Consider the following 12,317-nt stretch of genomic DNA (forward strand, 5'->3'; position numbering starts at 1 on the left):
AAATGAGATTGGTTAACGAGCTCTCTTATTTTTTGAATTGAATGTTTTAGTAAGTTACGTTGCATTTTACAAAAATCAAAGTTATAATTTGTTAAAATAATTAGTTTAAAAAACAAGCTAATGTATACTCTTATTTACTTTTTTAAAATTATGAAAATAAATAAATAATTTTATATTTTAGATTAAATTTAAGAAAATCAAAATTATAACAAAATAATTTTAGCAAGTTAGGGAATTATGTGATTTTTACTAGTGCATGGATGATATGTATTTAATATTGGTTAAAATTAACATTTTATATTGGTTCTAGAACTAATGTGAATCCAACCGATGTAAAATAGATACACTTTTTATATCACTTATATGATAACTATTGTAGAAATATGCAATTTTAAAACACTAGTGACCACTAAAAATTGCTTATTTCCTCTACAATATCTTCAGAGTCACCCTCTCATGCAAGTTGTTTGATCAAAGGATGATCTAGATCCTTCAATTACATTTTTGCAAAGGCATATCAAGATCAAAAAACAAAAATGATAATAAAAATTACAGGTCAAAACAATGTTAAAAGATGAAAATGCATGATAGCTATTCAAAAGTACTAAACACTTCATCTGTCTAAGATGAATACTTTAAATATCACATTTGATATCTTTGATATTTTTATCATTTTCTTTCATGGTATTTCTTAATAGATTGAACAAATAAAAACTTCTTTGGTACTCACAATGCATAGAGGAATGAAAGTTTACTTTTAGTCAGAAAAAGAACAAGTAGCTAAATATCTTGAAGTATATGAAATCTACTAAAATCATCCTCGACTAACACATGTAACAATTCTTTTCCTTCTATACCCTAAATGTAATAAGTAATCACCTTGATTATATAAGATATGACCATTTAGTGAAATGTATTTAATGTAAACATTTATTATACTAACGAACACCTCACTCTACAAGGAAGTAAGAAGAAATAAGACAAAACAATGAGTGTAACTCAAGAGTTTACAATGGTTATCTTCAAAAGCCACCTATATAAAGAACCTCAAACATCTTAGAGATATATACATGATTGAAGAAGTGAACTCGTGAACACATATTCTTTATTCATTCTCTATACTTAAAAGTTTATTATGTCCTTTTTGTAAGATAAATACATTGTTATTTGTTGAGTTTATCATGAGCATAATTCACTTGAAGCACACTCCTATTTGTTGAGATGCACAATCGTGCTTGATGAGATTCACCACCATTCTTAAATTGTAACCATAAGTTTCACGTATAAATAGGATTTTTCTGTATACATTGTTTTTACCTTGTTTTTAGTTCTAGCTTTTAGTATTTTGCTTCTTTATTCTTAGTTTGCAATTTAGGTTTCATAGGAAACTAAGATTGCAATTCAGGTTTTATAAGAAACTAAGTGTGACCCTCAAAGAATGATTATCTTATTATTGTGGTTAATTTCTTCTCACATATCAATAGTTTTAGTATGATGGTAATGTTTAATTTTACCTACTATGTGTAGCTAATTTCTCTACTGTATAGTTGTAATGTAGTTGTATTCTATGAACCCCATTTGTGAATTTAATGAATTCTTTATGTATTTGCTAGGTTATTTTAGCATATTAATTTTATATAGTTGATTAATAGAGCATGATCAAATTTTGTTAATTAAAAGAACCCTAAAATAATCAGGCTTGAAAAACTTGCATGATCAAATTGGTTCCTCTATGTTTTTAATTGGATTAATTTATTGAATCAACTTCTTCGCTTAAATGTTTTTCCTCATAGAAATTCTGCAATATGATTAATTTAGGGTTTGTGCATGGTAAAAGCCATTAATTTATATAAACAAATGAGATTAAAAAGTAAAATTGGTAACAAAGGTTGAAATTCATACAATTTACATTAGAGATAATCAAGGTCAATAAAGTCTCAATCCTAGAGTTTTTAGTCTAAAATCTTAATTAACCAAGTTTTCTACTTTAATTTCTAAATCACATAAATTATGCCACATTCTCACATATCAATTTTCATTCCTTCAAATTGTTAAAAATCATGATTACATAGGTAATCACTTGAACTTGGTCCTTTGAATACGATATCTAGACTTTGGTCATTATTATTACCACGATAAAATATGTTTGTCTTTAAAGTTTGTTTTATACTCAATAGTAACTTGATGTAGCTCAAGTTGAATAAACTAATATAAAAGTTTGTGTGTCATTTATATTTTGCATCTATACTTTATTTTACTTTCAAATACAACAAGTAAAAATTTAATTAAATTTATAAAATTTTCTATATTTTCTTATTTATGAATTTTTCATTTAAATTTATTTAAAGACAATGTTTAAAAGCAGAAGAAATTAAAATAATTGTTTATATATATATATATATATATATATATTATAAATCATATGATTTAGAAATTATCAAAACATCAAAATTATAGTCTTATTTGTCCAAAACCAAGTATAAAATCAACTTTCATAAGCAAGTATAACTCAAATTTATTTTGTGTTAAAAAAAATTCTCAACTTTTCACATACATGATTCAACAAGTAATTACACATGATGCCCTCATATAATATCACATTCATAGTCCCAAAAGATTAACAAAATTCCTCACGAAGCTTGATGCTCAATTTCTTTTTTGACTATGCACACAGTAATGCCATGGTATGGGTATCATTTTATTTACCAACTAAAACCACACAATTTAACTTTGTTGGTCATCTCTCAATACTTCACAATCAAAATAAAATTATGCAAGAATATATATATATATATATATATATATATATATATATATATATATATATATATATATGTATGTGTGTGTGTGTGTGTGTGTGGATCGTACATGCGTGTGGATATAGAGAATTTCAAGAAAGTAATTCATTTCTTTGGTGAATTTGAAGTGCTTTGATGTAAAATGTTTTATTTGCATAAAAAATTTATAAAGAGGTTAAAATTCAAGTATTTGTGAAATTTTTTAAAATTATAAAATTTAAAATTCTCCAAACTTTCTCTCTCATCACTTTATATATGTTTCTCTCTCCTCTAACTCTTATCCCTCAATCTCTTACTTTCTTTTCCTCACGCCCTCTTGTCTTTCCTCATTTCCCACTTCTCTCTCTCTCTCTCTCTCTCTCTCTCTCTATATATATATATATATATATATATATATATATATATATATATATATATCCCCCTCTCTAACTTTTACTCATTACAAAAAATGTTACATATAATGACATATAAAAAGTATTACTATAGATACAATATATGTATTTATAAATCTATTTGACATATTGTTACACATAATTTTAATATTAATTTTGAATGAGATTTAATAATATATATTATGTCATTATAGTTTGTACATACACTTTTTTAATAATATACTCCCTTCGTTTTTTTTTCATAGTCGTTTAAGGTTTTGCACGGGACTTGAGGAAATCATTGATATTTTAGTTTTCAAAAATATTTATTACTTACTTTCCTATTTTACCCTTTATTTATTTTTTGCATTTTTTAGACTGTTGAACTACTCCATTAAATAGTTGTTCTTTTTTTTTGTTTTTTTATAATATTTTGTTGGGAACATATTACTCTTATAAATGCACATTAACTTTATATGAGTAGTTGGAGAAAAATTAGGTAGACATTAAAAATAAATACACACGTTATGCAGGAAATACGTATTAATTATCAAGGGTAAAAATGGAAGAAAAAAATTAATAACTCATTGATTTTAGTAATATGACAATGAAAAAAAAATAACAAACTCTGACAAAACGACTATGAAAAAAAAACAGAGGGAGTATCAATATATATTATATGTATATTGTAGGTACAAATAATTTTTAATGACAGGTATGATGTTACTATAAGGTTATGTCATGATATTTTTTTATAGTACTCTTCTCTTTCTCTTCTCTCTCTCTCTCCCTTTCTCTCATTCCTCATTGTCTACTCTCATCTTTCCCCTCTTTTCCCCTACCTCTTCTCCTCTTTTTCAATCTTGACATAATATCAATAACTTTTTTTAAATTATTGAATATTAAAATGAGGTGGGTTCAAACGATACTAGTGTAATTTTTATTAAGTATTACACCACTCAATAACTTTATCTTAAATGTGAATTTTATAAATCCAACCGTCAGATTGAAAATTTTTTACTCTTAGATCATATATACAAAATTTTATATTAACTCAAGATGATTTGATACTTCATTCATATAAAACATAACTGACGTAATATATACATTTCAAAATATAATAAAATATAAATATTTTGATTATCTTTAAGTTATTGTTCAATTTTAACAAAATTTGATATAAACATATAAAGTGATATGAAGTTATAATTCAATGGTTAGATATAAAGTTATTGAGAGATGTAATACTTTGTAAAAATTATTAATCATTAAGTTTCTCTCTTTCTCTCTCTATCTCTCTCTCTCTATATATATATATATATATTAAAATCAATTTTATTTATGATAAAAAATAAATTTTCCTTTCTAAATTAAAAATTAAAAATTTAATAAATTTAGATTAATTTATTTAAATAAAATATTTAATGAATGATGACAATTAAAACCAAAATATTTTTTTATGGCTATTGTTTTTTCACTAGTCAATAATTATGTCTCTCATTGATGTGAAAGCTCGAGAATCCATATCCTATTTATAGATGTGCAAATATTGTGTTTTCGCAATCCTCCCAATGGACGACCATCCTTTGAATGTCCAAACTGTTGCGGGAATTTTAGCTTTGTTAATTGCATACATTGTGCTTAGATCCATTAGATCCCCTAATGGATCCAAAATGAGAAAGGGCAACAAAGTACCCGAACCTCGTGGTGCTTTACCTCTCATAGGTCACCTCCATCTTCTTAATTCTAAAATACCCTATTTCAGAACTTTTTCAGTCATGGCTGAGAAATATGGTCCAATTTTCTCTGTCAAATTGGGTTGCCACCCAACCTTAGTGGTGAATAGCAGGGAAATTGCCAAGGAGTGCCTCACAACAAATGACAAAGTTGTTGCCTCAAGGCCTGACACATCTGCTGGCAGAATCATAGGTTACAACAATGCAATTTTTGGCCTTTCCCCTTACGGAAAATATTGGCGTGAAATTAGAAAAATGGCTATTCTTGAGATTTTCTCAAGTTATAGGCTTGAAAAGCTAAAGCACGTGAGAGATACTGAAACATACTCTCTTGTCAAAGACTTGTACTCGTTGGTAAAGAATGTGAAGGGTTCAAGTGAAGTTCCTATAAGCAAATTATTGGAGCTCACGACCTTTAATATAATTGTGCGGATGATAGCTGGGAAGAGATTTGGAGGAGACACATTTAATGAAGAAGATAATGAAGCATGGAGGCTAAGGAAGGCCATAAAAGATGCTACATATCTATTTGGTGTTTTTGTTGCGGCTGATGCTATTCCATTCCTTAGTTGGTGTGATTTTCAAGGGCACGTGAGTTTCATGAAGAGGACTGCTAAGGACATGGACATTATTCTTGACAAGTGGCTGGAAGAACATGTCAGAAAGAGAGCTGAGGATGAGAATGGCAGTTGTGAAAGCGATTTCATGGATGTGATGATATCAACTTTCCAAGACCAACAAGAAATCTGTGGCTATAAGCGGGAAATAGTTATCAAAGCAACATCCATGGTACCTTCTTTCATTAATTTGGCATGCCTCACTCTAACATTACTTTGCTTATTATTAGTTATAATTATAATTATCGATTAATTGTACTGATAAAATAGAAGAAATTCATTAAATAGATGGCTATAAAATTTGAATTTTTTTAATTAAATTTTAGTTAATAATACAAAAATTATTATAAAAAAATATTAAAACACAATGAGTGTCAGAAAATATGTCTTTAACACTTTTGATCTATAAAACAAAATTAAAATAAAAATAGTTCTTAGAAGTATAAAACATTACTCATTTTAATAAAAAAAAACATGTGATTTAAATGATAATATTAATATATATATATATATATAATTAAAATAATAATTAATTATTACTTTTAAGAATTTAATGAAACTACTAGAATTTTCAACAAAAAAAAAATTGTTTACTTAAAAAATTAAAGTGTCAAAAACATAAAACTTCGATGGTGTTTCAAAAATAAAAGAAATAATTATCAGAAAGATTATCGTTAATATTAGAGTTTTAAAAATTGGCTTAGCAGTTGAATTGAGAATTCGTGGTCTAAGCTTTGAGTTGGATTGATTATATATTCAACCAATGAATCAAATCGATTCAATCACAAAAATATTTTTTTTACCTCTTTTAAAAATCAAGAATTTAAAGAAAAGCACAACATATAGGAATGTATCCCTGTATAAGAAAAAATAAAGAGTTTTATACAATAATAATCACTTATTCTAATATATTTATTTATAATATATGTAACTTAAATAACTTTTATAGTATATTATTAATTTTAAATTATATATTTAATAATATAATATCTATGTAGATATTATATATATTATTTTGTGATATCAATTGCAAGTTATTATATATATACATATTATTTGTATTTTTTTATTTGTATTAATATAGCTTAACATATAATTTTTTTGTGTATTTCTTTATACAAAATAAAAATAAAGATAATTTTAAATAAGATGAAAATTGAAATTTAAGATAGGATATGAATTTATTAAAATTTATAAGTATAATATATATTTAACATGAATTTTTTTAAAAAAAATTAATAAAAATTGAGTCATGCAATTCAATTAATGACGTACTAATTCAACGTTTAACCCGCTGACTCAATATCCTAATTGATTTGATGACTGGTTCAATTTTAAAACTATGATAGTATTTCTCAAAATAAACAATAATTATAATAATTACCATAAATGTTTACGAATTTCAACCAGCCAATCCACGTTGACCACAATTAATTTTTTTGTTCCACGTGATACCCCACATATTTGTTTATATAAGAAAATATAGAGATGAATATGACGAGTACCAACTACCAAGATGCACTGTATATACCTTACTCATGTCATGTAGATGGACGATAAACATTCAATGACATTGATAGATCAACTAATCCAACTCACATGATTGTACTCCACAAGCAATTAACCTCTAAATTCCCACAAACAATAGATTATAAAGACTTGTAAAATCTTCTCTCAACTTTTAATTTCAGTATAATACTATAAAAATGCAAAATAATTCTCATGTTCTAAATGTTAAATCTTCTAGATGCTATAACCGGGTGTATTGAGATCTCATATCAACTATAAATACAACTAAAATAGATCTTATATTATAATAATGACTTGTATAGTTTTCATTTTACAACTTAATTATTGGGGAGTTAATAAAAAACAGCGAAATTTAAAAACAATATTTTTAATTTTTAATTTAATGTAAAATACTTTAAAGACAAATAAAAACATTCAATTAAATATTACACATAGGTATAAATTATTTTGTCATTATTATTTAATTTGATCTTTTTAAAAAAAAATATTTAATTTAATTCATCTATTTTAAAATATTTAATTTATTTCTCTAATTTTCAAAAGAAGATATTATTGTTGTCTTTTTCTCCATTACATTAATGTTGTTAATGTCAATTTAAATAAAAAGTTGATATTATATTTTTTCATTTTATTGTTATTTTTAATTAAAAAGAAAATGATATTTTGTTTTCTTTTCATTTTTCATTCAAATAATTAATACAACAGATGAATTATTATTATTATTATTATCATTTAAAGGATTATTTTCTTGTTAGAGCATCTCCGGTGGGGGTTGCTTATAAGTAACTCCCAGTGCCAGATCATGTCACATCAGATTTGTGGGTTGCTTAAATTTTAGCAAAGTTACATGTACAAGTGACTTTGCTAAAATTTAAGCAACCCACAAATCTGATGTGACATGATATGGCACTGAGGGTAGCTTATAAGCAACCCCCATTAGAGATGCTCTTGAAACGAATTCCTTCTAGACGTTCAATCAATACGTTAGGCGACCCATGACAACTTTTATCAAGAAATGACAACAGTGTACCTAACACGATAAAATCACGTACTCCCTCTATAAGTAAATAAAACTAATATAACAAATTAAAAAATTTATTAAATATATTTAATTTTTACAATTTCACATAAAAGATATATTATATTTTTTAAAATATCCTTAATTATTTTCATGGTAGATAATATTTCCATTTATTATCATAAAAATATTTTGGAATTAAGAACGTTAAATTAAATTGATTTTAATAAAATTTGTTTATATTTTAGTCTAAAAAATTTAAGTATTTTTTGTTTATATATAAGTATGGAGAGAGTATTAATTATAAGAAGAAGCAAAAGACTACAAAAAATGTTATATACAATGACATGTCAAACATGTCACTATAGATTAATAAATGTAGACATAAATTTATTTGATATATAGTTGTGCATAATTTTAATGTTGATTTTGAATGAGATTAAAAAATATATATTGTGTGTCACTATAATATACTTTTACACTTTTTAACAACATATATACATATATTATAGGTTAAATACCTCTTTTGGTCCCTTACAATGTTTTTTGTTTCAATTTAGTCCCACTTTAATTTTTTGTTTCAATTTGGTCCCCAATAATTTAAATCGTTCCAATTTGGGACTTCCATCTAAATAATTTAAACGGAGTTAACTGGTGGCCACGTGGATGCCAGGTGAATGTCACATAGATGCCACGTAGGTGGATCAAAAAATACTTGAATACACCTGGAACCAGAACGACCCGTTCTGGTTACACTATTGGTGTGTAAAATTTGCACTTGGAACAGGCTGTTCCAGGTCCAAAATTAACACACCAACAGTGTAACCAGAACGGGCCGTTCTGGTCTAGAATTTCGTGCACAAAAAATCAAAATACAAAATATTTCAAACACTAGATTTGGAAATATTGTTAATGAGGATTAATAACTTCAATTGCTAAACATTTGGGCTATACAGTATATCATTAAGGATGATGTAGTGTATCACTAAGGACAATGATAACAATTTTATTTCATTGTTAGTCAAACTGGAGTTAACCACTTACTACCAAATTGACACTATACAGTCAAGGATAAAACGAAACAGTGTTTTTCCTTGAAGTCATTGACGATGTACCCCAACAATAACAACCTGTTCTTGAGAAGGTACCCCTAAACCCTGAATTTTATTTTCAATTTTTGAAATACATTGCAACATTTTAGTCAAGATTTTGAACTGGATAAACTCAAATCAAAGAAATATTTTGGAAGGTCTTATCTTATTTGATTTTTTTTTTAGTTTTATTCATAAATGAATATTAATTTATTGTATTTTTTATTTATTCTATATTTATTAATATAGATATAAAAAAAAATACAATAAAAAGCATGGCATTCTGGAACGGGTCGTTCTGAATTCAGAACGGCCCGTTCTAAAAGCATAACGGCCCGTTCTAAAAGCAGAACGGCCCGTTCTAAAAGCAGAACAGGTCGTTCTAGTTTAAGGTTTTTTCCATAATTTTGGCGTCCACGTGCGCATCCACGTAGATGCCACGTGGCCAACAGTTAACTCCGTCTAAATCATTTGGACGGAAGTCCCAAATTGCACTAATTTAAGTTATTGGGGACCAAATTGAGACCAAAAATTAAAGTGAGACTAAATTGAAACAAAAAATATTGTAAGGGACCAAAAGAGGTATTTAACCTATATTATAGATATAATATAGTAAAAGTAGTTTATAATGATAAATATTATATCACTATAAAATGTGTGTCATTATTTTTTGTAGTGTGGAAAGAAAAGTGTAAAGAAGTGGTGAAAAGTTAAAAAGTGAGATATGTTTGAAACAAGGAAAGAGAAGAAAAGTATGTGTGAATATCAGTGGGTCTCACTCTGAAAGACTTCTCCATTAATATGAGAAGTGCACAAAAGTCTTCATCTGCGGCTAACTTTGTTGTTCAATATTATTTTTTTATTTAATTTTATTAATGTCATTAATATTAATTTAGACAAAATAACAATATTAAATTTTTAAAAATTAGAAGATCAAATTGAACATTTTAAAAATATGGTGATTAAACAAAATAATATAAATAAAAATGACAAAAATATTTTTAATCAAAATTAATTTAGTGGATGATACATGAAGAATTTGTTTAAAACAAGTTTATAAAAACTTTTTAAAAACTTCTCTATTAAAAAATATGATATTTTTAATAATTTTTTTTAAATACTTATAACTTATATCCAAATAACCAAAATAATAAGCTAATTTGGCAAGGAACTCATATCAAATAAGCTACCCATATCATACACATTACAAAGAGCTCAATAATATGCGCATATATTAAAACCCTTTTATTGACATACACATCTTTCTAAATTAAACTAGTTGTCTAAATTTTTATTTTTTTGACTCATTCTACTCAAAGTTCTAGATGTTTTTAGAATGATATTTTTTTTAACAGAAGAAATTTTTGGTGCAGCTCCTTATTCTCACTGGGTCAGGAAGCACAGCCATAACACTAACATGGGCATTGTCCTTACTCGTAAACCATGGAAAGGTCCTGAAGAAAGCCCAAGAAGAATTGGACAGGCATGTAGGAAAAGAAAGATGGGTGGAAGAATCAGACATAAAAAAGCTAAGTTATCTTGATGCCATAATCAAAGAGACCCTACGTTTGTACCCACCAGCCCCCTTAACCGGAATTAGGGAAGTGATGGAGGATTGTTGTGTGGCAGGGTACCATGTGTCAAAGGGAACACGTTTGCTTATTAACCTATGGAACTTGCAAAGGGACCCACAAGTATGGCCTAATCCTAATGAATTTCAACCAGAGAGGTTCCTCACCACTCATCAAGACATTGAGTTTATGAGTCAAAACTTTGAGTTAATCCCATTTAGCTTTGGAAGAAGGTCATGCCCTGGCATGACATTTGGGTTGCAAGTGTTGCACTTGACTCTGGCTCGCTTGCTTCAAGGCTTTCACATGTGCACTAAGGATGCTCTTCAGGTTGATATGACTGAAGGCTTAGGAGTTGCCTTGCCTAAGGAACATGCCCTTCAACTTATCCTCAAACCACGTCTTCCACTCCACCTTTATGAAACCCTTTAAATAACGTCTCTACCAACTATCACTACTATATTTTATTTATGTTATTTAAGATATTCGAGTTAGCCCTAAATAATGACATTCGAGTTTGGGTTGTATTATTAAACTAGTAGTTCATATATGTAATTTAAAGGCTAAATTAGTAATATTTGAATATTAAATAAATGATCCTTCTTCTGTTTTTATTATAAGGCATAATTTAGAATAAAATAATGATGCTTTTAATAAGACATTTTATAATTTTTTTTAAATTATTTTATTTTTTATCTTTTATTTTTATTAAAAATTATGAAAATGTGTTTTTTTTTGTTGAATAATGAAAAAAGAATTTGAGAAATAAATGTACGTTTTCTTTCTCAAACTCTTAAATTTATTAGTATTTATGTATAAGTTTTATATATAGCAAAATCTTCACTCCACTTTTGAAAATTTAATGATAAGTATAAAGGATATAATTGGTAGATCATGATTTTATTTTATAAACCCAATATAATTAACCGACATATAACTACTTATTGATTTGTGTGATTTAATTTGAAGCTTTGTTTTGAAAATTGAACTAATTGGTTCAATTGGTCAGATCAAGATTTGGAATCAAATAGGTGTTCGATCCAATTACAAACCATAATCGAACAGTCTTAGAATCGAATTGAACCGGTAAAAAATTGGTTGAACTGGTTGTATGAAAATTGAAATCAATTTTCTTTTAAATGAATTTATTTTTTAATTTTTCTAAATTTTATTCAAAATAATTTTAAAAATAATAAAAATTCATGTTTAATAAAATTTATAAATTAAAATAAAATATTTTTAATACTTTTCTTAAATAAAATATAATTTAATCATTTATATTAGTTTACATGCTTTTATATCTTTAAGTTTTTATAATTTATATCATATTAATTTAATTTTTTATTTTAGATATAAACTTGTTATTGATGATGGACATTATTATATTTCATTAAAATTTTAACTTAAATATTAATACTGTATTTACTTTATATTTTGGCATATATATTAAATGTTAGTGTTAATTGTTATTATTATTTTATGTGATGACACATCATTATTATTATTATTATTATTGTTATAACTACTATCATCGTTATTAATGACAACGTTAATGATGATAATAATAATAATAATTAGTAATTAT

General features: G+C 26.2%; 1 protein-coding gene across 1 annotated transcript; it reads left to right on the forward strand.

The window, feature by feature from the left end:
• The first annotated feature begins 4,716 nt into the window (after nucleotides 1-4,716).
• LOC145949346 (cytochrome P450 CYP82D47) lies at nucleotides 4,717-11,346 on the forward strand. The gene is made up of 2 exons (XM_083070057.1): nucleotides 4,717-5,694; nucleotides 10,535-11,346. The coding sequence occupies exons 1-2, from the start codon at nucleotides 4,741-4,743 to the stop codon at nucleotides 11,162-11,164; spliced, it is 1,584 nt and encodes a 527-aa protein (XP_082926183.1). The 5' UTR covers nucleotides 4,717-4,740; the 3' UTR covers nucleotides 11,165-11,346.
• Nucleotides 11,347-12,317: the final 971 nt, after the last annotated feature.

This window comes from Cajanus cajan, chromosome 3 (assembly GCF_000230855.2).
Source record: "Cajanus cajan strain Asha chromosome 3, NIPB_CcT2T_4, whole genome shotgun sequence".
In the NCBI taxonomy this organism is placed as follows: domain Eukaryota; kingdom Viridiplantae; phylum Streptophyta; class Magnoliopsida; order Fabales; family Fabaceae; genus Cajanus; species Cajanus cajan.